General features: G+C 37.8%; 1 protein-coding gene across 5 annotated transcripts in view; it reads left to right on the forward strand.

Annotated features, from left to right (window-relative positions):
- The window catches only part of Ect2 (epithelial cell transforming 2), a 61,260-nt gene that overhangs the window by 21,374 nt on the left and 12,118 nt on the right, over positions 1 to 27,768 (forward strand). For all 5 annotated transcript variants that reach the window (XM_027392088.2, XM_027392087.2, XM_027392090.1 and 2 more), the window contains 10 exons: positions 1,579 to 1,715; positions 6,622 to 6,741; positions 8,384 to 8,452; positions 9,160 to 9,270; positions 10,384 to 10,480; positions 13,606 to 13,687; positions 15,056 to 15,134; positions 15,547 to 15,666; positions 20,658 to 20,796; positions 23,102 to 23,256. In XM_027392088.2, the coding sequence (XP_027247889.1) occupies positions 1,579 to 1,715; positions 6,622 to 6,741; positions 8,384 to 8,452; positions 9,160 to 9,270; positions 10,384 to 10,480; positions 13,606 to 13,687; positions 15,056 to 15,134; positions 15,547 to 15,666; positions 20,658 to 20,796; positions 23,102 to 23,256 (1,109 nt within the window). The remainder of the gene's footprint in view (positions 1 to 1,578; positions 1,716 to 6,621; positions 6,742 to 8,383; positions 8,453 to 9,159; positions 9,271 to 10,383; positions 10,481 to 13,605; positions 13,688 to 15,055; positions 15,135 to 15,546; positions 15,667 to 20,657; positions 20,797 to 23,101; positions 23,257 to 27,768) is intronic.

Raw genomic sequence — 27,768 nt, forward strand, 5'->3', positions numbered from 1 at the left:
GTTTTGTTTTGTCAGCATGCGTATTTGCATACCAAGTGCATGTCTGGTGCTTCCGAACAGTGGCTCTCAACCTTTCTAATGCCTGGACCCTTTAATACAGTTCCTCATGTGGTGGTAACCCTCAACCACAAAATTATTTTGTTGCTATTTCATGACTGCTATTATGTTACTGTTATGAATCATAATGTAACTAGTATGCAGGATATCTGATATGTGGCCCCTGTAAAAGTGTCATTCAACATACCCCCACCATTGAGAACCACTACTCCAGAGGTCAGAAGTGGGGGTTGGATCCTCTGGCTGGAGTTTGTCAGTTCTGAGCTTTTGTTTGGGTATTGGGAATTGATCCCAGATCTCTGAAAAAAAGCCAGAACCAGGTGGTTATCTTTGAAGGAGACTTCCTCTATTGGCATAGAGAAAGTTTACACTATTGTGATAGTGTAATCATAACCCACCCTTTCTTCTTTCATGATTTATTTATTTGTTTGTTTGTTTATTTTGAGACAGGGCCTCTCAGTGTGGTTCTGGCTGTCCTAGAATTCTGTAGACTAGTTTAGCCTTGAACTCATTAAGATTCACCTACCTCTGCTTTCTGATTGTCGATTAAAGGCATGCACCTTAATGCCTGGCTTCCTCTTGTTTTACACTGAAATATTTTAACATGTTTTTTCTATTTTATTATTTAACTTTTCAAAAACCTATGATATTTTCAGGTTCTCTACATGGGATTATTCTGCCATGATTTCTTTAGGATCAATTCAGTCAGAAATCTTTATACATACATTCCTGCATATACATTTGTGCTATGTGAGAGGGAATAGGTTGAAGGATAAGTCTTTAGCTCTAAATATTTAAGTGTTTATATTTGGACATTTCTTTTGTGTGTGTGTGTGTTTGTGCCTTTTACATACTGGGATTGAACTCAGGACCCACAGGATGGGGAAGTGCTTTCCCACTATGTTACCAGCCCATGCTTTGAGACAAGTAGGAGATATCACTGTGTAGTCCTGGGTGTTCTGAAGTCATGGCTTTCCTTCAGCATCTTGAATGATTGATGAGCTAGCATATAGACATGCACCACTATAGCTGGTTTGGAGACATTTCTTGAATAACCACATAATATTTATCACATTAATAGCATGAGCCAGTCTATTTTAGATTTTTCTAGTTTTCTTACTTAATCATGTCTTGATTTCTAGCCCCCACCCAAACAACAACAACAAAGTTTTATATTTTAGTTTAGAATAAAATTCAGGATACTCATATTTTCATTATTTAGTTTCTTCTCATTTAGGAAACTTTTCGTGATCTTGGCAGATTTAAAGACGATTGGGCATTTATTAGTAAAATGTCAGTTTTTTAATTGGTGTTGAGATTGAACCTAGAGCTTCACATATATCAGGTAAACTTTCTACCATTGAGCTATATTCTCAGTTCAAAATTAGTGACCTTTTTGGTCACTGTATTTTTCTGGCCTTATCCCATGAGGAAATTTTACTTTAGCAGAAGTCTCTGGTGGTGGATTAAGTCTGTATGATGATTAGATCTGTCTTCCCATTAAGCCTCTCTTTCTTTCAGAAACACCCAAGTCTTGTTCAAAGTCTTCTAGAAGTTCTACTCCAGTTCCTCCAAAGCAGTCAGCCAGGTGGCAAGTGGCAAAAGAGCTCTACCAGACGGAGAGTAATTACGTCAATATACTGGCGACAATTATTCAAGTGAGTATCAGTTAGGTTCTAATTAACTTTCTAAAGGACTGTCCCTTTCTTATTTCCCTTCTGTGATTTTTGGTTTATTCTTTAAAAGGATACTGGGTTTTCTTTTGTGTGGTATTGGTGGATATGGGGTTGAGATAAGTCTTGCTGTGGAATTCTGGCTGGGCTGGTACTTAATAACGGAACAGGCTGACCTCAAACGTGTAGTGCTCTCACTTTCTCTGCCTCCCGAGTACTCTAATAGCGGATGTGTGCACTACCCAGGCAGGCGATGACTTAAAAGACCAAACCAAGTAGCATTGCATCAACTGTTTTGAAACAGTAATTTTTAATTCCAGCATTGACTAGTCTTGCCAGTCAGAAGCTGCTGTGCAGTTGGCCTTCTAGAAGTGCCTTTGCTACAATGCTGTGGTTTTTGTGTAACCTTGTAGCTTTGGCAGTGCCTTTATTAATTGCTACCAGGCTGTTGTACCTGAAAACCCTTAAAATGTTCCAGTTTTCTTTTTTCCATTAGGTTGACAATGAGACTACATTTGGGTTCTTGTAACTTCACATTGTTAAGATACTGCCTTAAATTTTTTATTTTATTTTATTTTATTTTTATTTTTATTTCTTTTGTTTTTTCGAGACAGGGTTTCTCTGTGTAGCTTTGGAGCCTATCCTGGCACTCGCTTTGGAGACCAGGCTGGCCTTGAACTCACAGAGATCTGCCTGCCTCTGCCTCCTGAGTGCTGGGATTAAAGGCGTCTGCCACCAATGCCCTGCCTATTTTTGTTTTTTTTTGAGACAGGGTTTCCCTGTGGCTTTGGAGGCTGTCCTGGAACTTGCTCTTGTAGACCAGGCTGGTCTCAAACTCACAGAGATCCAACTGCCTCTGCCTCCTGAGTGCTGGGACTAAAGGTGTGTGCCACCACCCAGGGGCTTCTTGCCTTAAATTTAGAATTTTCTGAAATTTGTGTTATACAGAAATGCTCTATTTAGTATTGCATATATGTGGAAACTATTGGCTAAACAATAGCAGAGAAACTGAACAATACTGATATCAGTAATTTTCTTTCAGTCCTGTCATAAACATCAAATGGGCAGTAGTTACCTATAATACATGTTTAACTCTTTGTTTACTTACATTTAAATGTTTCTTGAGCTGGTCATGATAATGCACACTGGGAGTGTCAGTAATGTCAGTGCTCTGGAGGTGGAGGCAGAGAAGTCACAACCAACAGACTGTAGTGAAACCCTGTCTCCGAAACCAGGCACAAGCACCAGCATAAAACAGGCTTCCATACTCACATGCACACACATGTGCTACACAATGCCTATGTGCATACACATTCATGAAAATGGAAAAAGGAAACCAAGTACATGAAGATTAAAAATTGTCATTATTGCAGAGACAGGGGGAGTACCTCTGGGGGAGAGGGCATATGCAACATACATGAGGCTTAGATTTCAGTCTCTACACTATTAACCCAGCCAACCCAAAGCTTCTGAGTCACACAATAGTTTATACATTCCAAAACATAGTCTTCTCCAACCCCCGTTTTTGTAAGTTTGTTGAAATCTACCTGCTAAAACCAAATAAAAATACTTAAGTAAAGAAAACCACAGCTGGGTATAGCAGTACATACCTGAGACAATACTTGGAAGGCTAAGGTAGGAGAGAGACAAATTCTAGGCTAGCCTGGACTACATAGCAAAAGCCTGTCCCTTCCAAAAAAGAGAAGCAAATTCTGGGTGTTTGTTTGATCTGGGTAGACAAATTAAAATTAAGTAATTTTAAATTGGTTCCAATAAAGAAACATAAGCCACAAAACTATCTTAAGGTGTGGGGTTAGCTCACTGGGATAGCTGTGGTCTGACAGACATGCCTGTATTCAATCCTCAAAACCGTAGTGCAGCCTGTAGAGGAAAGGAAAAGAAGACACCGTCATGGATGCAAGTGTCAGTCCTTTCTATGCTAAGCAAAGTGGCATGCAATGTGCCTCCGATGTAATAATTTTGCATGTTTATTTAAAAAGAGTTTTACTTAATTGGGCATAGTGACCCCTGGAGGCTAAGGTGGGAGGATTGCTGTGAGTGGAAGTGTACAAATGTGTAGGTCAGAAGACAACTTTCAAGCTGTTTCCATCCACCATGTGCATTCTGTAGCTTGGGGCTGTCAGACTTGGTGGCAAGCATCTTTACCTGCTCAGCCATCCGATAGCCCCTTTTTTATTCACCCCTTCTGTCTTTTGTGCTACTGTCATATTAAGTTAAGAATGAACAATCTACTTTTATTATTTTTACTGGACTAGAAACTTTTAAATATTTTCTTGTTCTTGGAGGGTATACAGCTTTGTGACTTTAACATGTCCAGATATGTGGACTGCAGCCAGGAATCAGAACTGTTCTATTTTCAAATATCTTCCTGCTGCTTGTCTTGGGAGAGTGTCACATAAATGCAGTAACGGTGTGCACCAAAGGCCCGGCTTCCTTCAGAATCATATAACTAGAGTGTGTCTGTCACTTTCCTGTCTGCCTTGTATGTCCCTTCTCTCCTTTTCCTTTCCTTTTCCCCTTTTCTGAAATAGTTTTGCTGTCTAGGCTAGCTGAGCTCCAATATTTGCTTTTTCTTTTGGTTTTTCGAAACAGGGTTTCTCTGTAGCTTTGGACCTATCCTGGCACTCTCTTTGTAGTCCAGGCTTGTCTCGAACTCACAGATCCTCCTGCCTCTGCTTCCCAAGTGCTGGGATTAAAAGTGTGCGCCACCACTGTCTGGCCAACATTTGGTTCTTTAGCTTCTTCCTTCCCTTGTGTGTCATTCCCTTCCTGAGTTTTGAGAGTTCTTTGTGTGTAATTTTGGATATTAGTACTATGTTAAGTGTATGATTTTCAATTTTTTTATTAGTGCATAAGAAAATTGCTACATATCTTACGAAAATTTTTATTAAATGCCTATTTTTATTTTAGTCGGTTTTTGAGGTCATGTCCAAGAATTCTACCTAAAACTAAGTCATGAGTAATTTCCTCTACAAATTCCATGAATTTAGATTTTACTTTTAGGCCTATGATCTATTTTGAATTAAATTTTGCAAATGGGGTTTTTGATATTTATTTATGGTCATAGCAAATGGTAGTCTAATATCATTTGTTGGAAGACCATTCTTTGAGTGACTAGTAAATTACTTAGCTCTGTTTTTTTCTTTTTGCCTTTTTGGTTTTGTCAGACAGGGTCTAATGTAACCCATGCTGGCCTCCAACTTAGTATGTAGTGGGTGATGACCTTGACCTGCAGCTCTTCCTGCTTTCATCTCCCGTTGGGATTGCTAGTGTGTGCTATCACCACACCTGGCTTTATATTTTCATTAGTTTTTACTTCTTGAATTTTAATTCTACTGTAGCACACACCATCTTGAATATTGTTGTTTTCTCCTATGAAACAATTTTATATATCTGCATTTATTTTTAGAATCAGATTTCCTGTATCTATCAAAAGTCCTAGAATTTTGATTGGTACTGTCTTGAAAAATACCTAGATGATTTAGGAGGATGACTATCATTCTTAGTTTGTTGAGTTTGAGTCTATGACTGTGTGACTTTGGTTTTGTTTTCACCCATAGCTCTCTGGTTTTTGAGCATGTGTGTATCCTAAACACAAGTGTTTACATTATTTGTATTAGATAGCACTGATTTTTACATTTTTAATTTTCTAACTTTTGAGACAGAGTCTCACTATGTGTATGTAGCCCTGGCTGCCCTGGAACTGGGTATGCAGACCAGGCTGGCTTTGATGTCACAGGATCCTCCTACCTCTGCCTCCCAAATGCTGGGACTAAAGTTATTTGCTGCCATGCTCATTTTTTTTTTTTTTTTCTATGTGTGTGTTAAATTTATTTTTGGGTCTTATGAATAAGATGTGCATATTGTGCTTGTGTTTGCATTAGTTATTTGAGGTCCATTTATTTATTTACAATTGGTAGAGCAGGACCAGTGAGATGGCTCAATGAGTACAAAATGTACTTGCCTTGTAAAACTTTTAATTTGATCCCAGCATTTCATGGTTGAAGGGGAAAATTGACTTCTGGAAGTTTTTTCTGATCTCTCCTGTGCACTGTTTGCACCCATATTTTTTCCCCTCCCTACCTTCAATCTCCCCTTCTCCCCCTTTTCTCTTTCACACACAGACAAACACACTGATAATAATAATATAAAAAAGCTACAGCAATAAGTGGGCAGATTTCAGGTTTTCTCACATGAGATTTAAAAATCTAGTTTCTGCTGGGTGGTAGTGGCACACGCCTTTAGTCCCATCACTCGAGAGGCAGAGGCAGGTAGATCTCTGTGAGTTTGAGACCATCCTGGTCTACAACAGCTAGTTCCAGGATAGCCTCCAAATGCTGGGACTAAAGTCACAGAGAAACCCTGTCTCGGGGAAAAAAAAAATCTAGTTTCTTTGCTACTGAATTTCTACTGTTTTGTTTCTAGAAAGTTTATTGCTTTCTTCCTTATAAATTAAAGAAGCAGGAATTTCTCTTCTACTAAATCTAATAATTTATTTGTTAGATTTCTTTTGTAAAAATACAAAGAGGTTTATGTTTATGGATGTTTTGACACTGTGCCAGTGGAAACCATTACAGTATATTGGATTCCCTGGGGTTGGAGTTACAGAAGGTTGTAAAGCACCATATGGTAGCTGGGAACTGAATCTGGGTCCCCTGGAAGAACAGCAGTTCACTTAACACCGTGCATGCCTGTACAGAGTATGTCAACATATGAATGAAAAAGAAAATGTTCTGAGAAAAGATTCTAAAATTGAGGAAAGGTTTTTCCCTCGACCTTTTCTGATGTTGATATCACTGATTGTTGTGCTTTATATTTTAGCCTTCTTTTACTCACAGTTTGCCTAAACTTAAGATTCTCCCCCATTTAGTTATTTCAGGTACCATTAGAAGAAGAAGGGCAACGTGGTGGACCTATTCTTGCACCAGAGGAGATCAAGACTATTTTTGGGAGTATCCCAGATATCTTTGATGTACATATGAAGATAAAGGTAAATGTGTATTAAAGGTTCTTTTTGGGGGTTGTGTGTACTTCATTTTGGGTATTTCTACCTAGCTAAGTAAATAAGTTTTGTATGTGAAATTTATCTCTTACCATGTAGCTGGCTTTGAGCTCATAGTGATACTCCTTGCTCAGGTGGGGATTACAGGTTTATGACACTACTCTTGTCTTACATTTGTAAAGGTCTTCAATAAAACCTTTTAAGACTTATGTTATTGTATCTTGTTAAATATTTTGCCAACAATGTTTGTATGTACACCACACCCATGCTTAGTACCCACAGAGGTCAGAAGTTGGCATTGGATCCCCTGGAATCTGGAGTTACAGATGTGGGTGCTGGAGATTGAACCTGGGTTCTCTGAAAGATTGAAAAGTGCTGTAGACCCCTGAGCCATCTCTCCATTCAATTTTGTTTTTAACATTGTGTGTTTTAGGATGACTGAGGAATTTATGGGTCAGGGATTAGCAAACTATGATTCGTAGGCTGCACCTAGCCCTCTATGTTGGTAAAAAGACTTTTAGTAGATCCCGTTCATTTTCATGCATTTTTTATATAATCTATTTTAGTTATATTTTTGCCCTTCCCCACCTCTGAAGTGTTTCTCATCTCCCTACCCAGCTAACTTCAAGTTCTTTATCTCAGAAACAGAAAAGAAAAAAAAAAAATCAAAGCAAACAAACAAAAGCCCAAAGGACAAAAAGTAAACTAAAACACAACAAAAAGCCCACAAAAAAAGAAACATTGAGTCTGTTTTGTGTTGAGCATTTATTTCTGGGCATAAGACCTGCCCAGATGTGTGGTTGATATACCCAGTGACAGTCATTACAGAAAATTAATTTTCCATTTCCCAGAAGGTATCAGTTCCAAATAACTTGTTGGTTAGGGGTAGGACTTGAGTCTAATCCTTCTCAGTGTTGGGATCTTGTCTGGCTTGAATATGTACTGGTATTGTGCATACTGCCACAGTCTCTCTGAGTTCATATGTGTTCTGTTCTGTTGTGTCTAGAAGATGCTGCTGCCTTAGAGTCATTCACCCCTCTGGCTCTTACAGTGTTTCTGCCTCCTCTTCCATAGATCCCTGAACCCTGAGGCGAGAGTTTTGATAAAAGCATTTAGGACTCCCTGTTCCAGTCTCTTCACCCCCATTTGCATACTTTCTATGCTTGCTTCCGTTCTGCAGAATCGAGTACTTGTAACAGGAGCCATATGGCCTTGGAACATTTACCACCTGTCACTTTTAGTACAATTTGCTTGACCATGTTACAGGTTATAATTTTTAATGACTTATGTTAAATTAGTTGCTATAGCAGCAGGATTAAAACTAGCTTTTTCCGTAATTGCTGAGGCCAATCAGCTTTATAGTTAGTAAGACAAAACATTAAGCTATTAATCATATTGGAGAATTAGGATTGGTCTGACAGTGCTATTTATATTTTCTTAATTAATCCAAAGGTTATTTTCTTTGTAAACAAAAATTTAATTCTATGTTGAGATAAGGAGTTTACATATAACACTTATTAAGGTACTCCTTAGAGTGATTTTTCCCCCTCAGCAAAAGATCTCATAAACATTAAGGGCAGGATGTGTAAGGAGCTGTTGAGATTAAATGTTTCAATTTGTTCTATTTCAGGATGATCTTGAAGACCTTATTGTTAATTGGGATGAGAGCAAAAGCATTGGTGACATCTTTCTTAAATATGTAAGTGTTTGTTTTACAGTTTCATGCACTTTAAAGATTTCAGACTTAAGGACTGACAGGGAAGGAAATGCAAAGATGCCATTTAACGATTTCACTTGGTTGTTATAGAATATGCTAGATTGTTCTTGACTTTTGAAACATGTTTTCTATATGCTCAGCTTAATGTAAGATCATCAGTAGAACGTCAGTTATCTCACAGTTGTATAGTGACATTTATGTAAAATTATTGTAAAATTATTTGCTGTTCCCAAATGGTTATATAGTCATTATTTAAATATCTTTTTGCTTGTGTCAGGCAGTGGTGACACACACCTTTAATCCAAGCACTTGGGAGGCAGAGGCAGGCGGATCTCTTGAATTTGAGGCCAGCCTGGTCTACAGAGCGAGTGTCAGGACTACTGGGGATACATAGTGAGACCCTGTCTCATAAAGCAAAAGCAAATAATAAACACACACACACACACACACACACACACACACACACACACACCCACACACACACCACGACTAGTTTAAATGTTGTGTTGCTGGGGATCAAACCCTGGGTTTTGTTTATACTAGGCAAGTGCTCTATTGACTGAGCTATATTCCCAGTCTGATATTCAAATATTTTTCATGTTTTAAAGTATGTGTCATTTGTGTGTGTCTTTATTTGCTGTTTTAAGGTTGATATTCATAACAAATTGTTTTTACTTTTTTGTATTTAGTCAAAAGATTTGGTAAAAACCTACCCTCCCTTTGTAAACTTCTTTGAAATGAGCAAGGAAACAATTATTAAATGTGAAAGACAGAAGCCCAGATTTCATGCTTTTCTCAAGGTAAATTTCTTTCATAAAAATCTGATAACTACTTACAAAAGAATTCATTAAAATACCTTTTAAAAGAGCAATTTGTGTTATTTTAAATTCTACTTCTGTAACACCACCTTAATACTGGTCTTAATTTCAGTTGTGTCTGTGGATGGCTATGATGTTTAGGCTTAGAAGATCTATTTTACACAGCATGAACAGAGGCAGTTGAGTGAATAGGGATGTTGTATGATTTCTTTTGGCTTTTTATAGCAATAAGGATTGAACCCAGGGCCTTGCATATGGTGGCCCATATGCTTATTTTAAAAGGAAATAATGTTATCCATGATTAATTCTTGAAACACCTATGGGTGTTCCAATGATACTGTTTGCCTTTAATTACTTATTTTTCTTCTCCCATTGATGCTTTACTTTAACCAGTGGTGTCAGTGCAATTGATAGGTTAAAACTGTTTTTCAGGAGTGGTATTTGTAGGCTTTGTAAAAGCTTAAGAAAGCCTCTACAAGTGTGTAGAGGAATACACTCTCTTTGTAACATGTTAACCTTTACTGACAAGAGAATTTTAGACCTCGGAAAACTATTGAATCACGGTGATTTGGCAAAGAGTAGCTGCCATCCTACATCTTCCCCATGAGTTCTTAATTCATTTATTGATTTATTTTGTGCTGGAGCCTGTGTGTGCCCACCTGCATGTCTTTTATCTCCATGCATGTCTTTTATCTCCGTGCTTGTGCATACATGTGCAGGTCAGAAGTTCTTAACCTTCGACACTGTATATTCTGGGGCTTGAAATTGGGTGTCTGGCTGGGCGTTGGTGGCTCATGCCTTTAATCCCAGCACTCAGGAGGCAGAGGCAGACGCATCTCTGAGTTCAAGGCTAGCCTGGTCTACTGAAAGAGTGCCAGGACAGTCTCCAAAGGCACAGAGAGACCCTGTCTCTACAAACCAAAAAAAAAAAAGAAAAAAGAAATTGGATGTTTGGTGTGGCAGCAAGTGCCTTTACCTTCAGAGTTTGTTGCCCCCTCTCTATCATTTCTTGACAATTATATTTGTGATAGAATGTTTTGAAGTTTTAGACAAAACCTAAACTATTTTTGTGTATAATATATTACTCCTTTTTAGATAAATCAAGCTAAACCAGAGTGTGGACGGCAGAGCCTCGTGGAACTTCTTATCCGGCCAGTGCAGCGGCTACCCAGCGTTGCTTTACTTCTAAATGGTATTTCCCTTACTGTGGTTTTGTTTGCTTGATTTTATTTATTTTTATTCAATAGTGTCCCTCCCTCATTCCTTCTTTTCCTGTTGAGGATGACCTTGCACATCTGCCTCTCCTGTCTCCTGAATGCAGTGATTAGTATCTGGTTTATATAGTGTTGAGTTTTAACCCACATCTTCATTGTACATGCTGACAAGCACTGTACTAACCGCTCCATCCTCAGTCTAAAATGCTTTTCTCTTGAAGAGTCAGTATTTTTATTTTCAGAGTTTATTAGGTCTTAGCACTAAAGGTTGTTTTTTATGCAGATGTGAAATTATGATAATTTTGAAACCAGTTTCTAAAAGCTTCAAATACTCAGTTTTACCTGATATTCTTTGTTGTAAGAGTGGTCTCTTTCTGCTTCAAAGTTCCTTATATTTTGTGGTGTCATAGTTTCTAAACCTATTTATTCAAGTAACAGCTTTCCCCCCTAGAAACATCACAGGAAGAGGACTCATATCCCAAGTTCCTAGTCCTCTTCAGTTTTTTTATATTTGGTTTTATATTTACCCTTTTAAAAAAATCTTAGATTGGAGCTGGGGAAGTAGTTCAGTTGGCAGAGTGCTGGCCTAGTCTGGCCAGTCCCTAAGTTGATTCCCAGCACCTTGAAATACCAGGCCTGCCTGGTGCTACACTCCTCTAATCACAGCCTGAGGAAATGGAAATGGAGGATCAGAAGTGCAAATGACTTTCATAGAAGGTTTGAGGTCAGGCTGGGATACAGCAGACTCTGTCTCAAATGAATCAATCCCAGATTGTTTAGTCTACCTTGAGTCCTACGTCCATTTATTTTAGTACTTACTTAAAACTGGAAGAATCGCTAGGATTTTCTAGCGCAACTTCTATGATTAAATTGTACTTCTGGTTAAAAAGTGTGTGTTTGTGCATTCATGCTCAGTTGACTAAAACACTATTTTTTAGCATAGTGTCAATTTTTATTTTAAAAATTAAAGTATGAAACTCAGGAGTTTAATTTGTTTGTTTTTAGAGACAGGGTTTTTCTGTAGCATTGGAGCCTGTCCTCGAACTCAGGCTGACCTCAAACTCACAAGAGATCTGCCTGCCTCTGCCTCCCAAGTGCTGGGATTAAAGGTGTGCACCACCATAGCCCAGTTAATCTATGTTTTTCAATAAAATGCTTTGGTTAGTATAAATGACAGTGCTAACAAAAAAGTGAGAAATTTTCTCTCTTCCAGATTACCTTTGTAGTCGAAATTACTGTTGTATGAGTAGTTTCCCTGGTCTATCCTATTGTATAGATTATTTTGAGTGTTTTAACAATCCAATCTTAGGGTATTCTAAACTGATTTTTTAAAAATCAAATTTGTATATCCAAATTATTTCTTTGATACGTAGCTTCTCTTTTTTAATTTTATTTATATTTATTATTTATTACTCCAGGCCACCCTTAACTTAAGGCAACCTCCAGTCAACCTGCTGAGTGCTGGGATTATAGGTAGGAGCCAGTGTTTGGCTCTTAGGAAGACTTTCTGTTAAATAGAAGTTTATCAGATGCTATTGTGACTAAAATGAACTTCTAAGCTTTTTTGGGTTATTCTACATATTACACCATATTATGTTGACATGGTGTTAGCTTGGGTATGTCAAGTGTGGCATAGGGAACATAGTAAAAAAAAAAAAAAAAAAACTGAGAAGAACCAGACATAGTGATGTCTTCTTTACTCCCAGCACTTGGGAGGCAGGCAGATTTCTGTGAGTTTGAAGCAAGCCTGGTATACTTTGAGTGACCCTGTATAAAATTAATAAACAAAATATAAATAACAAAAACATCCATTCACCCCCCCCCCAAAAAAAAAAAAAAAAAAACAACAACCCTGGAGAAGCAGAGTTAGCATTTGAATGTGAACCTCTACAGTAGCACAAAGATTGTTCTTAAGGTCACCAAATGCTCTCTGTGATGGGGCCATGTGTCCCCATATGAAATTTAAAAGAAATGTGGCATATGAGGTAACAGGATGATCACTGAGCACTGTAACGAAAGCCTGAGCAATCTAGGCATCTCCAAGTCAATGCAATGTTTAAAAAAAAAAATCAGTGCTACACATTCTGAACATTTAATCAGTAAAATAGTTTGGAAACATTAATGGAAGAAGACTGTTTTAGAAAATTTTGATTAAAACTGTTGATTGTTTGTTTAAAAATGTTCTTAATTATATAAGTTGTGTGTGGTTGTGTGGTACACATATAAGTTTGCATGCTCACAGAGGCTGGAGTGGTAGGAGTGAACGGCCCAGTTTGGGTGCTGGGCACTGAACTCAGGCCCTCTTCAAAAGCTATATGTGCTCATACACACTGAGCCACCTCTGCAGCCCTCATTGTTTTATTGAATAACCCTGGCTATTCTGGAACTCACAATGAAATTTCACATCTAATATAATATAATTAAATATAATTATTTAAATTATATCTTGAACACAGTTTATGCTGAGTAATAGTTTTTATGATAAATGTATTTATGGTAGTTGGTGGCCTGTTAAATATTAATAAAAATGTGACACCTCAAATTAGGTGTTGACACCTCAAATTAGGTGTATTAGTAGGTGGCCTACAGTAATATTTTCCATCTCTGCCTCCCAAGTGCTGGGATTCTAGTCATGTGCCATCGTGCTAAGGAATGAACCCAGGACCCTACACATATTAAACAGGGGTTCAACCTCTGAACTATATATCCAGCTATTGGTTGTTTTTGAGAGGCTATTACTGTGTAGTCAAGTTTTGTTCCAAACTTGTACTCCTTCCTTATCCAACTCCTAAGGTAATAAATAGGTAATGGGTATACAGATCTGCTCTGCTATTCCTAGCCAGAAGCTTCTCTTCAATATAAGGGTTAGATGTTACCTTTAAAAAATAGTTAACCTCCATCGAGATTAATATATTTTTTGTTTGTTTTTTTTTTCAAGACAGGTTTTCTCTGTGTAGCTTTGTAGAGCAGGCTGGCCTCAAACTCACAGAGATCTGCTTGCCTCTGCCTCCCAAGTGCTGTGATAGAGTGACGTATTTTTAAGGTGTAGGTGGAAAACCATTCTACTCATTTTAGTCATGGAAAATATGTGTTATTGTTACAGATCTTAAGAAGCATACAGCCGATGAAAATCCTGACAAAAGCACTTTAGAAAAGGCTATTGGATCACTCAAAGAAGTAATGACGTAAGCAATTTATATTTACTTTAAAATATTTGTGTGTGTGTGAGAGAGAGAGAGAGAGAGAGAGAGAGAGAGAGAGAGAGAGAGAGAATGAGAGAGAGAATGAGAGAGAGAGAATGAGAGAATAAGTATGAATATGAGTGTGTGAGTACATGGACTCTACCATAGGCATGTGGATGTCAAAGCTAGTTTACACCTTCTACTTTTACATGGGTTCTGGGGATTGAACTCAAGGTTTCCAGGCTTGCATGTTGTAAGTGCTTTTACCCATAGATCCATCATGCTGGCCTGTATTCATGTTTTTATTTTTGGATTTAGACTGGAAGTGATATCTTCATCATAAATAAAAGAGTAGCAGTAACAAACTTTTATAAAATACCTAAATTATTCCTCCAGTAGTATGGTTATAGTTGAAATGATAAGCATTAATTGTATGTACAGTAGTGGGGCAGAAATTTGAAAATAGCCATTCATGCACAAATAGACCTTTTCTTCTTGTGCCCTAGAGAAAGGCTTTTTCATGTCATTCAAATGCATATGGTGTTGTTCAAGGGGATTTTCTGATTTCAATTAAATTCTGATTTACAAAGATCTATTTCTATAAACCTTGCATTCTTAGGTCCTTTCATCAGCATGAATTTTCTCTTTCTGCTTTTTATATTTCTTTACTTGAATGAATTTTCTCATTTAATTAAAAGTGTACTTCAGGCCTGGCATTGGTGATGCACGCCTTTGATCTCGGGAGACAGAGGCAGGTAGATCTCTCAGAGTTCAAGGCCAGCCAGGTCTATAGAGTGAGTTCCAGGACAACCTCCAAAGCTGCATAGAGAAACCTTGTCTTGAACAACCAAAAAAAAAAAAAAAAAAAAAAAAGAAAAAGAAAAGAAAAGAAAAAAGGAAGTATACTTCAAACTTCAGAGTTTTGTTATCATCAAATATTATGTAGGCTGACTGCACCTTACAATCTGTTCGTTGACTAAATAAGTCCACAGTGAAGCAACATTTCTGAAAGATCTATGGATTATTTTTAATATTTTTAATCTTTATTTTTTATGTGCATTGGCGCTTTGACCATGGGTGCTGGATCCCATGGAACTTGAATTACAGACAGTTGTGAGCTGCCATGTGGGTGCTGGGAATTGAACCTGGGTATTCTGAAAGAACAGTCAGTGCTTTTAACCACTGAGCCATCTCTCCAGTCCCTGGATTATTTTTTAATCTCAGGATGATTTGAATAAATTTTTATCAGATTCATGTATCAAAATTAAGGAACCCACATGAAGGTCAGGCTTTGTGACATGAGATATATTTGTGTGCCGATTTCATGTCTGTATTAAAAGAACTTTTACAAAATAAACATTAACTTTTCAGACATATCAATGAGGATAAGAGAAAAACGGAAGCGCAGAAGCAGATTTTTGATGTTGTTTATGAAGTAGATGGATGTCCAGTAAGTACTTTTTAATGATTACCATTTAATTTACTGCTTTAATTAGGTTTCTATTGTTTCAGTGTAAATGATCTCAGGCTGGAGAGATGCCTGGAGAGAGGGTGGGAGTGGAGAGCGCTCCTCTTAAAAAGGACCTGAGTTCAGTTCTCAATACCACATCGGGTGACTCACAACCTATATAATCCAGCTACAGGGGATTTAATTCCCTCTTCTGGGTTCTGAGGGTACCTTTACACATATAGCATATACGCAAAGAGACACATACACATAAATAAGAATAGAAACGGATCTTTAAAAATTATATGTTATATTTTATATAAGATTATATAAAATATAAGCTTAGCACCACTTTTGAATGATAACATGTAAAAGTTACTTGATAATAGTTGACAACTTTTATCCATGTTCACAGGCTAATCTGTTATCTTCTCATCGAAGCCTAGTACAAAGAGTGGAAACAGTTTCTCTAGGCGAGTATCCCTGTGACCGAGGAGAGCAGGTTACTCTCTTCCTCTTCAATGACTGCCTCGAGGTAAATTTGTTTCTGGTGTAGTTTAACACTGGGGTATTTTGTGAGTTGCCTAAATATTTAAAATAAAGCTTTGATTGGGGTACAATATAGAAATTTGAGGTATATTCAGTTATTCAAAGAAATTAAGACTAGTTGCTGATTTCAGTGGAATGCTTTTGGGAGAAAGTCTAGTATTAAGTTTGGTAAATTTCTAGACTTTGAATCTCAAGTCAATATTACTTACATGGGTTTTGGGGACCTTTTGTTTTTATGTATATTTATTCAAGATCTGCAAATTAAGCCAGGCAGTAGTGGCACATGCCTTTAATCCCAGCACTCAGGAGGCAGAGGCAGGCGGATCTCTGTGAGTTCGAGACCAGCCTGGTCTGCAAGAGCTAGTTCCAGGACAGCCTCCAAAGCCACAGGGAAACCCTGTCAAAAACCAAAAAAAAAAAAAAAAAAAAAAAAGATCTGCAAATTAATTGATTTTTTTTTTTAATTAAAATGTAAGTAGCCCTTTGCAGTCAAGATGAAATTGGTTGAAGAGCTACCTTGATAACCTAGTACTGTGAACTCTTGATTTCTTCTTTTTCTACTTTGATAGCATCTCACTAGGTAGCCCAAGGTGGCTTTGAGCTTTGGGCAGTCCTTCCACTCCAGCAACCTGAGTGCTGGGATGACAGGCATGAGCCACTATGCCAAATTAGATTCTTTGAAATTAGAAGGTTTTATTGATGAGATGTAATAATCTTATATTTTTGGTTTTGAGCCTAGCCTTTAATGTCTGAGGCATCTCTCCAGCCCGAGATGTAATAATCTTGATTCCAAAACTCTAACCTGTTTGTGGTCAATACTTTTCTCATAGCACTATCCAAGCAAATTTTTGAGATTATGTACTTTTTAAGCTTTTTTCCCCTTTCTTCCCCCCCCCCCACCCCAACAGGGTTTCTCTGTGGCTTTGGAGGCTGTCCTGGAACTCATTCTGTAAACCAGGCTGGTTTCGAAGTCACAGAGATCCACCTGCCTCTGCCTCCCAAGTGCTGGGATTAAAGGCATGTGCCACCACCACCCGACTTCTTTTCCTCCTTTTAACAAATATTTTTAAATAGCCAATTTAATGAGGGGAAGTGTCTTCTTAGTCAGTTGTTGTAATGAAATACCATGACCAGAGCAGCTAGGGGAGGAAAGGATTTATTTGGCTTCTACTTCCATGGAGAACTAACTGTTCATTGTCAAAGGAAGTCAGGAACAGAACTCAAACAGTGCTGGAACTTGGATGTAAGACTGATGCAGAGGCCATGGAGGATGCTCCTTATTGTCTTGCTTACCATTTCTTGGGCAGCCTACTTTCTTAATAGAACCCAGGACCACCAGCCCATGGATGGCTGCACCTACAATAGGCTGGCCTTCCAACATCAGTCACTAATTGAGAAAATGCCTTACATGCTTGCCTAGGACCCAGTCTTATGGATGCATTTTCTTAATTCAGATTCCTTTCTCTCAGATGGCTTTAGTTTGTGTCAAGATGACATAAAATTGTCCACACAGGTAGAAAGGAATTCAGCTTCCTTTATTTCATAAACAAAAAGATGTTCATTTGGTAAAAAAAAGAACAAGAAAACTTACAACTTATAACTGGGTAACTTTCTGTTGCCCTCATCAAAATGACTGCTGGCTTAACCTTTTCTTTAAAGTCTATCCATTCCTGTATCCCTTTCCTGTTGTTGCTTGTCTTAAAGAGCTGCCCTCTTACTTCATGTACATTACTTAAAGTATAAAACACAGGCCAGCCTTAGAGACCAAGGGATGCACAGAGCAGTAAAATCTCAGATCTACCTCTGCTCAAGGGTCTTATACTTAGAGGTTAAGAAGCAATACTTCCATTTGGCTAGGAATGTTACAAAAAGCACAAAATAGTGATAATATGGTGCACAATCGACCATATCCTGGAGTGAAAAAAATCATAAAAATAACGCAGTGGGTGATTGGGAACTGCCTGAATCCCCTGCAGTAAGAACCCAGCCTGCTCTGCTTTTGAGAACAAGGCCAGGAGTCATCTTTAATCTAGTTTTACCATAGTTTACATTACCAGGGGACCGTCCTGTATATAGTTGGACTGTATTTCCTTTTGATTGTTTCTGCTAAGACTTCTTTAGTTTTTTTTTTCTATTGAAATCTCTAGGTCTGCTGGCCCTATTCTATTAGGTTCAGTTATTTGGATTTCCTTGACAACTAGTTGTGGAGTTTATCTTTGTTTTTAGTACAACAGTCATTTATTTTGATTTTTAATTTTATGTTCCCTTCATATTTTACCATAATTGGGTCACTGAATTCCTTTTTACTTTCACCTTCCTGAGTTCAGTGACTTTTTGTCCTTCTCCACTGTTTTAGTCAGGGTTAGTATTGCTGTAAGGAAACACCATGAACCGAAGCAACTCAGGAAGGAAAGGGTTTATTTGGCTTACACTTAAACATCACTTCATCATCGAAGGGAGTCGGGACAGGAAGGAACTCAAACAGGGCAGGTTCCTGGAGGCAGGAGCTGCTGCAGAGGCCATGGAGGGTGCTGCTTACTGGCTTGCTTAGTCTGCTTTCTTTTTATTTTTTAATCATTTTTTATTTGAATTACAAACAAGATTGAATTACATGACAATCCCAGTTCCCTTCTCCCTCCCTTCCTCCCCTACCATCCCCCCAACTAAAACCCTACCTATCACATATTCTTTCTTCTCAGCCTGCTTTTTTATATTACCCAGGACCACCAACTCAGAGATGGCACCACCCACAATGGGCTGGGACCTCCCACATCATTCATAAATTAAAAAAATGCTCTACAGGCTTGCCTATAGCCAGAGCTTAAGGAAGCATTTACTCAGTTGAGGTTCCCTCTTCTCTGATGACTCTAGCTTTCAGGTTGGAATAAAACTAACCAGTATATCCCTTTAGACTGTCTGTCTCATTGCTTGAATAGAAACTTGTGTTTCTTTTTATTGTCTATTTTACTTTGAGTCTAGTAAGGACTGGCCTTGTAATCCTTTTGCTTCTTCCTCTTCAGATCATTTGTTCCTGGTATGTGTACCCACAGCCCATCTGCTTTAGTTTTAAGATAGGGTCTTCCTATGTCTCCCAGGCTAGTTTGAACTGCCTAAGCTTCTCCAGTGCTGGGGTTACAGGCATGGGCCACTATGCCTGTTCAGCTGCCGTATTTCCAATATTAAATTTGGACATCAAGATTCAAACTCCTAGGTAGAACTATTTTCTTTTTTTCTTTTCTTTTTTCATTTGGTTTTTGAGACAGGGTTTCTTTGTGTAGCCGTGGCTGTCTTGGAACTAGCTCTGTAGACCAGGCTATCCTTGAACTATCTTTGAGCTCTGCCTACTTCTGCCTCTGCCTCTCATGTGCTGGGATTAAAGGTATGCACAACCACTGCCTGGCTAGAGCCTTATTCTTTAACTTACTTAAAAAAAAATAGAACTCACCTGAACAGTGGCAGCTCATGCCTTTAATCTCAACACTCAGGAGGCAGAGCCAGGCAATTTCTGTGAGTTGGAGGCTAGCCTGGTCTACAGAGTTAATTCCAAGACAACCAGACACTACACAAAGAAACCCTGTTTTGAAAAGCAAAAAGAGAGAGAATATGAAACAAAATAGTTATTTTTAATATTCTGATTGTATATAACAAATACCTAAAGCCATCACTATACTTATACTTTAGGAACAGTTAAATGCCTGTAAAATCTGTGCTGTTTTTAATATAACAGATGACTAATGTCTAACTAAATCTAGATTTAAGGATTTATTTTCCATTTGAATATTTTATCTTGTGTTTTGGGTTTTTTTTTTAATCCTTGACTTATTAATGTTTGTGTCTTCAATTTCTTTTTCGAATGGTATATTGTGTTTAGCCAAATAAGAAGTAATCATTTGTTGCAGAGGAATTAGAGCATCTGCTGCTTACTTTAACTTAACTTTGCTTATGGAAGTGGACCGTTAATATTTGATATAGTCATATAATATGTAGAATAGACATTTCCATATCTGCTTTAGTGAGAATATGATGCACTGAGTAGCTCATCTTATTCATTAGCCCAATACCACGTTAATATATTTCTAACCTTATTTGTCTTATTCATAATGACCAGTCTCAATCAAGTAAATATTTGCACTCATTTTATGTTAATGCCTTTCAGTAAAATCTGTTTTATTGCAAAGGAGATTTTTTATTTTCTTTTGGCAAAATCTCAATATATCACGAATCACAAGATCTTTCTGATTTTGCTCTTCTCCAGTTACCTATCTCTTCCTTTTGCATGGGTATCCAGTAAAGGTAAAGTTATAGCCTCCTACAGCACTCTAACTTTATACTTCTATTGTTGTGTGTGTGTGTGTTGTTGCTGTTGTTGTTTACTTTTTGAGACAGTCTCATTGTGTAGTTCAAGCTAGCCTTGACCTGAAGGTCTTCTCCTGCATTAGCCTCCCTAGAAATGGGATTTCAGGTGTTGAATGTATGTTTAATTTAGGCTTCCCTTTGTCAGTTATTATGTAAGCAGTCAAAGACTAGGAACTGTTTGATATTTCCTCTGCATTATTCTGTCATTAGAAGATATTTCAAATACTCCCCTTAAACTATAATTAAAGCCATTTTGAACCCAGGACAGCTGTCTCAGAACAAGTATTCCCCTTCTGAGGATCCGAGCTTTTTATTCAGGAGTTCTTTTTTTTTTTTTGCAGTACTTCTTATCCTTCCATGCCATCAGGACTTTTCACACCTACTATCCCTAGGCCTGTTTTTCTCTGATTGTGAACTTTCCTAATACGGACATGGGCATCTGGCTACACAATTCCATGTGTGCTTTCTGTCACGGTCTCTCGCTTTTATCGCATAGTAACTGGAATGGCTAATCATCAGATTAGTTGCATATAGATTTATGTGATTAGTGCTGTTCTTTTTAAATGTGTGAACTTTTGGTTTTATCACAATAATGATTATGACTTTCCCCTTGCAAATCAGATAGCAAGAAAACGGCATAAGGTTATCGGAACTTTTAGAAGTCCTCATGACCGCACCCGACCACCAGCTTCTCTTAAGCATATTCATCTAATGCCTCTTTCTCAGATTAAGAAGGTGCTGGACATTAGAGAGACAGAAGGTAAGCTCATGGGGAAAGTATTCACCAAATAAGAATAGCTTGCCCTCACGGAGGCTTAGAGTTACTGCCATTCCTTTTTTAATAGATAAATTATCTTTACATGTGACTCACCTGTAATGTGTTCTAAAGTAATGGTTTTCATAACTATTTTAACTCCATCTCTGGGTACAGACTTGCTGTTCTTATTATTTTAACCTGATGAATATCCTCTTTCTAAGAGTCAAAGGACTTTTCAATGGTTGTGCATTACATTAGCACCTTAGTTTGTCTTACTCCTGCATCAGAACTCACTCGTCATTCTTCCAAATCCAAAATAATCCGCCATATATTTTAATATCTTTTATTCTTGCCAATGGTGCATTTAGACATGTTTTTTCTTTTTTCCCCCATGAAAAAAATAATGTGTGTGGATGTTTTGTCTGCATGTCTGAGCACTGTATTCATACAGTGTCCACAGGGGTCAAAAGAAGGCACTAGATCCCCAGGACTGGTGTTTAAGATGATTGTGAGCCACCATGTGGGTACTGGAATTGAACCCAGGTCCTCTGGAAGAGCAGCCAGTAGTCCTAGTCACCGAGCCATCTCTCCAGCCCCAAGGATATCTTTAAGATACTTGGGAAGGGAGTTGTGGAGTGATGACAAGATGGCTCAGTGTATAAAGGGGCGTGCTGCCAAGACTGACCTGAGTTCAATCCCTGGGACCCACATGGTGGAAGAAAGAACTCCTACATACCCTTGTCCACTAGAGCACACATAATCTGACATGTGAGTGTGCATGTGAACAGTCAACAACACAGCTTTCTATTAGAAGAGATGGAGATTAAAGAGTAGATGTGTGTGAAATAAATACCCGAACTAACTGGTAGGCTTGGCATCAGGTCAGATACATGGACATACACATGGAAGAGGGAAGGTGTGGTTCACTTTAATACTCCCACTAGAGAAGCAGAGGCAAGCAGATCTGAGTTGGAGTCCAGTCTGGTCTACATAGTGAGTTCAAGTAGGCACGTGTTATGTGTGTGTGCACCTGTGTGTTGCATGTGTGCCAGCTTTCTCTTTTGTAACAAACTCTCTGAGATAATCTATTCATAAAGATATTTTGGCTGATAATTTTGGAGATTTCAGTCCATTCCCTTTCATTTTCATTGCTGTGGACTGTGGTGATTGGTTCATCCTGTCTGAGAGCATGTGCTGGAGACTCATGGCTGAGCCATGAAATGGAATAGGTCAGGGTCCCAGCTTTTAACACAGCTTTTGGGTGCCATTCCTGACCCTCATTACAGTACTGGCCTAAGGAGTGTTTTTCCTTTAACTTACTAGTATTGAATATTTGAGTGATTTTCTGTAGGTCTGAAAAGGCCACAGATGAACATTTATCTGAAGTAGTGTTGTCTGTTTAGCTAACTTAGTGTTGTGTGTTTTGTTATGTTTTGTTATGCAGTTAGGCCATTTCAATGATCCTGTGCAGTAAGGCATGAAACTTTCCTTTTTCTCATGAGTGTTGCTGGTGATCAGACCCAGGGCCTTGCACCTGCTAGTCAAGTACTCTACCACTGAGTCACTTCTCTAGCCCACAGTATCTTACAAAACTATTTCTCTCAGTTGTTCAGCTCTGTGTTTATTAGAGCCTATGAGGAGACAATTATTTAAATTTGGGGGAGTTGTAGTTGTGAAGTGTTCACATTAAGGGGGGGTGTATTTAAGATACAGATCGGTAGGTAGAGAGGCTAGAGAGGTGGTTCAGTAGGTGAAGGCACTTGCTATCAAGACCTGAGTTTGGTCCCAGGGACCCATGTGATGGAGAAAACTGTCCTCTTGCAGTTGTCCTTTGACTTCTACATGTTCATTGGTAGCAATTTAGTGTTTGCTTGTTTGTTTTCAGTTTTTTCAACATTATGTTTTAAAAGATATTTTAGCATTTCAGCTATAAAGCAATTACTCTTCAATATTTGTATACTCCTTTGTGTGTAATTTATGTAAGTTACTAGTGATTTATTCTGGCATTTTAATTTTGAAACTTAAATGCTAGAATTCTAAGATTATATATATCTTTTTATTAGATTATCATTGAGAAAATTAAATGCCACAAAGAATACTTTTTATTTGTTTTCAGGTTATTGTTGGCTTCTTATATAGTATATATGATTATAATCCTTCTTCCCAGTGCTTCTATTTATGCAGTGATGGTTCCTTTTTAGTTGAGAAAAGCAAGGGCAGGGGAGAAAGCTGATTTTTGTGGTCTGTGGAAATGAAATTCCTAAATATCCAAGGAGTAACACTCATCATGGTTATTCTGGAACCCTAGATTGTCATAATGCTTTTGCCTTGCTGGTGAGGCCACCAACAGAGCAGGCCAACGTACTGCTCAGCTTCCAGATGACATCAGAGGAGCTTCCAAAAGAAAACTGGCTGAAGATGCTGTGTCGACATGTCGCCAACACCATTTGTAAAGCAGATGCTGTAAGTTCTTAAACCTGTGTCAAACGCAGCTGTAAACGTGCACATGCAGTCAGACTAACTACATTTCCAGTGAACAGTTAATTATGGATGGAAGAGAGCCTTTAGTTTTATTCATATGCAGAAAAATGAGGTTGTTTGGGGAAAGTTTTTAAAAATTTTAGGCACATGAAGTAATCTTTGAGTCCCTGATTCACAGATGGTCCATTTTAACTTTCTAGCTCTGGTGGCTACAGTTTAGTGAGGCCTTGGGGACTTGTAATATACCATGTGATTTTTGCAGATACTTTTTCTTTTAATAGAAGAATTTAAAATATTGACATTATGGTAATTGACATTAAGGTACATAAAATCTTAATGTAGCTGTTTTGCAAGTTGCTTTCTAATTTTGTATTTAAATTTTTTAAATTACTATTTTATATTTATGGGTATTTTGTCTACATGTATGTTTGTGGCCTGGTGCCCAGAGGAAGCTAACTGATCCGCTGGACCTGGAGTTACAGATGGTTGTGAGCCGCCATGTTGGGAATCAAACTGAAGTCCCTTGAAAGAGCAGCCAATGGTTGTAACCCTAAGCCATCTCCCCTGGCCCTTCAAAATCAAATCCTTCTTGAACTCCAGCATTGAAACTCTTTGCTCAGTGCTGTCCCAAAGTCTCTGCAAGCTCGCTTTATTTCTATTTTCTTCTGGGTTCCTTTGACTGTGCTGCCTTTGAGCTTAATGTTTCAGTTTTAGAGTTTGACCTAGCCTTACACGATGCTTTCTATTGTCTTTTTAACATGGTGCATATTTCTGCTCATCAGTCTTTAAGTGTCTGCTGAGTGTTGAATCTTTCCTCCGTATTCTTGAAACTTGAGTTTCCTTAAAACAATTGTTTTTAAAATTCCAGGGCATAGGGCAACATAGTGGGGAGATCAAAGCAGTGAGTGGGAGCTTGAAGTGGCTGGCTCCATTGCTTCCACAGTGAAGAGGCAGAGAATTAGGAGTGCTGTGCTTGGTTTACTTTTTTTTTTTTTTTTTTTTTTTTTTATACAGCTCTGGATCCCGGAGTGGTATAGCACAGTGCCACCCACAGCCGTTAGGTCTTCTCTTGTCAGTTATCCTAGTCCATGTAACCCTCCAGAGGTCTGTCTCCAAGATGATTCTAAATTCAGATTAACCATCCTGGCAGTGGAGGCAGTCTTCCTGCTGCCGTCAACATGGTTCTAGTTTAATCCCTGGTTTTGGGACTTTGCTCAGCATTGGTTTCACCATAGTGTGTCTGCTGGTGACTTTCAAGTCCAAGGCTTAGACTTTCACTTTGCTTCAAGTTGTGGAAAGAATAATTATTCTGCCGTCTTCGGTGCTTCTTTGCCTGTACTAAGTTAAAAGCAGATACCTGGCTGTCATTAGCACCGAGGAAGATCTTGTTTCCTGTCACTGTGCCATCTTGCTCAGCCATCTCAGCCACTGTCTTTTTGCTTTCTACCTTGTAATTTCCATTGGTGATTTTAGGAATGCTTAGTACAGGCAGAAGTGTCTCACACCTTGGCAAGTTTTTTGGATTGTGGGGTATTTGCAGACTTTGGTCAGACATATCTAATCTGAAATTCTGAGATCAATTGCCCCCGAACTCAGCACTGAGTGCACATTGTTTTATGCAGCATTTTGGATTTCAGATGATTGGATTAGGGTTACTTGATGGTAGTAAAAGAGACATTGTTTCTGTCTTTTTGAGAGCAATGGAATGTTGTAGTATGTTACTTTTTCTATCAGGACAAGTTGCCAGTCAAGTTTTCTCACAGCAACTCTTAAATTAGCGTCATTAAGACAAAATTACCTTTATACCAGACAGACTACAATGAAGAGCTGGGTGTGATGACTGGAAGTAAATGAATTGCCAAAAATCTGAGAACCTTCAGTAGATGATGGATGCATTCAAGATCCCCTGGAAGATCTTCATACAGGAGCAGGTTGTTAGGTAGAGCCCTTACTCTGCAGAAATGATAAAGAAATAGGATCTGTTGCTGGGATAGATAGACCCTGCTTAGTAGTAGTACTAAGTTGTTTTAGACCTTTCCATGGAAGAACATTTACCATAGTTACACTTGCCTTTTAGTGTGTCCTTTCTAGGTGTGTAACTACAATACTGATATGCAAAGCTAATGAGAGTTTTTTCTTAAAATGTTATTATTGACTTCGAAGATGGAAGATAAATAAATGATCAAGCAGCAAATGCAGAAAATTTCAGAAAGTGTTAGTATCCACAAGGTGGCAGCAGTTACCTTTGTTCTGATTTATCCTTACACACAGAATTATTCCAGTCTCTTGAAATTTTTCTTTAGAATTGTGCTTATAATTCAAAGATTCAGTGGCATCAGTTAAGCTCTTTCCTGCATTTAAGATTTCCCACATAGTAAAACTTTTAAAGCCCCCAGCTAATGTCTTATTTGAGAATGTTTTGCCATGTTGAAGAAAGTATGTTTCTAAATATGTATACACAAAAGATATAAATATATATGTAACTGATACTTTTTAAAAAGGCGATTCTAATTATTTGAGTTAGCAGGTTTTTTTTTTTTATTTTTTATTTCCTGGTTCCCTAAATAATTGAAGTTTGCTCTCTCTGTTATTGTTGAAGTGCTTTTTTTTTTTTTTTTTTTTTTTTTTTTTTTTTTTTTTTTTTTTTTTGATATGTAATCCAGGGAGTCCTTGAACTTACAGCAGTCCCCCTGCCTCAGCCTTTCATGTGCCAGGATTACCACACCCAGCTTAATTCTGCTTAGTGAGTAAAATAAGTATGATTATTTTATCGTTTAATTTATTTTGACTATTTATAAATGACTTAATTAAAGCTTTCAGGGTATAAGGAAACTTAAAAAAAAAAAAAAAAAAAAAGGTGAGGCTGGAGAGGTTAAGAGCAGTGGCTGCTCTTCCAGAGGTCCTGAGTTCAATTCCCAGCAACCACATGGTGGCTCACAACCATCTATAATGAGATCTAGTGCCCTCTTCTGGCCTGCAGGCATACATGCAGGCAGAACATTGTATACATAATAAATTTTTTTTAAAAAAAGTTTTTTGTTTTTTTTTTTAAACAGTGAAACTAAAGCCAAGAACAATGACTGATTGTAGAGCTAGGGTTCAGATGTCTTTATTCTTAGTCAAACCTTGTTGCCTGGAGGTGGCGGCACATACCTTTAATCCCAGAAGGTAGAGGCAGGTGACCTATGTGAGGACATCCTGAACATCCAGGGCTACACAGAGAAACCCTGTCTTGAAAAACAAAACAAAAATAACAGCAAAAAATCTAAACCAACCAACCAAACAAACAAACAACTCCAAAAAACCATGTTATCTTTTCTATTGACTAATGTCCCACATTCTGTTGTTTCAGATTGTAAAGTGTAAAGTTCAGTCTCTTTCAGTGTTAACTCAGAATGCTTACAGCAGAATTTCCAGTCTCTTGCCATCATGTACCTTTAATTATTCTCTGGTCAGGTGCTAATTTTATTATACATATACAACATATACACATAGGTGTGTATGTATGTATGTATGTATGTATGTATGTATGTATGTGTGTATGTAATTTCTGACCTCTAATGCTAACAGTATAGTTTTACTAATAATGAACTTAAGCATTGTCACCTTTTGCCAACATAGTCTAGAAAGTAACTTGACAATTAAATGCTCTATGCCACAATTTTGTATTTTTGCCACTAATTCAACATTTCTAATAAAAATGAAAAACGTATTATGTATCTCAGGGCTGAAGAGATGGCTCAGTGGTTAAAAGCACTTACTGTACTCAGGTTCTGTTTCCAGTACCCATGTGATGCCTCAAAACCCTCTGAATCTCCAGTTCCTGGGGATCTTGATACCCAGTGGGCACCAGACATGCATGCAGTGCACACACACACATACATAAATACTACCCATATACATAAATAAAAATTAGTCTTTTTTAAAACCCCAAAGTAGTGTTTTATGTTTTGATTTTAGTTATTGCCACTGTCTGCTTATGAATAGTAATATTTTGGTTTCTCTGAACTTGTAAGCAGAATTATAACTACTTGGGGAATAGACACAGGACATCTAGGAAGAGATTTGTGCTTGTGAGCTAGTATTGTTTATAACTAAGTTAAAATGTGATTTGTATTTATAAATATTCTGTAAGCTATTTGGATGGATATTTAGTATTCAAAATTCTTGAACCCTAAATGTTAGGATCCAAAGTATTTCAGATTTTAGACTCTTTTCCTACAATTCTGAAATACTTGTATATGCATAATGTAAATTGAATATTACTTAATAGAGTTTAACCCTGCAATTCATTTGTTTCTTATACTCGAAGTCTAAATGTAATTTTTTTGTGCCTGTGGGAACTTGAAGTGTAACTTAACATGGAGGTGAGCTTAAGGAAGGAAAGGCAAAGGGTCTGATGACTCACATGTCAATGAGATGCCTTTATTAGTTTAAGATACTAGAAATTCGAGGTAATTTGTGTCTGTATGTGTACTAACTTTCATATGTAAA

The sequence above is a fragment of the Cricetulus griseus genome, assembly GCF_003668045.3.
Source record: "Cricetulus griseus strain 17A/GY chromosome 1 unlocalized genomic scaffold, alternate assembly CriGri-PICRH-1.0 chr1_0, whole genome shotgun sequence".
NCBI lineage: Eukaryota > Metazoa > Chordata > Mammalia > Rodentia > Cricetidae > Cricetulus > Cricetulus griseus.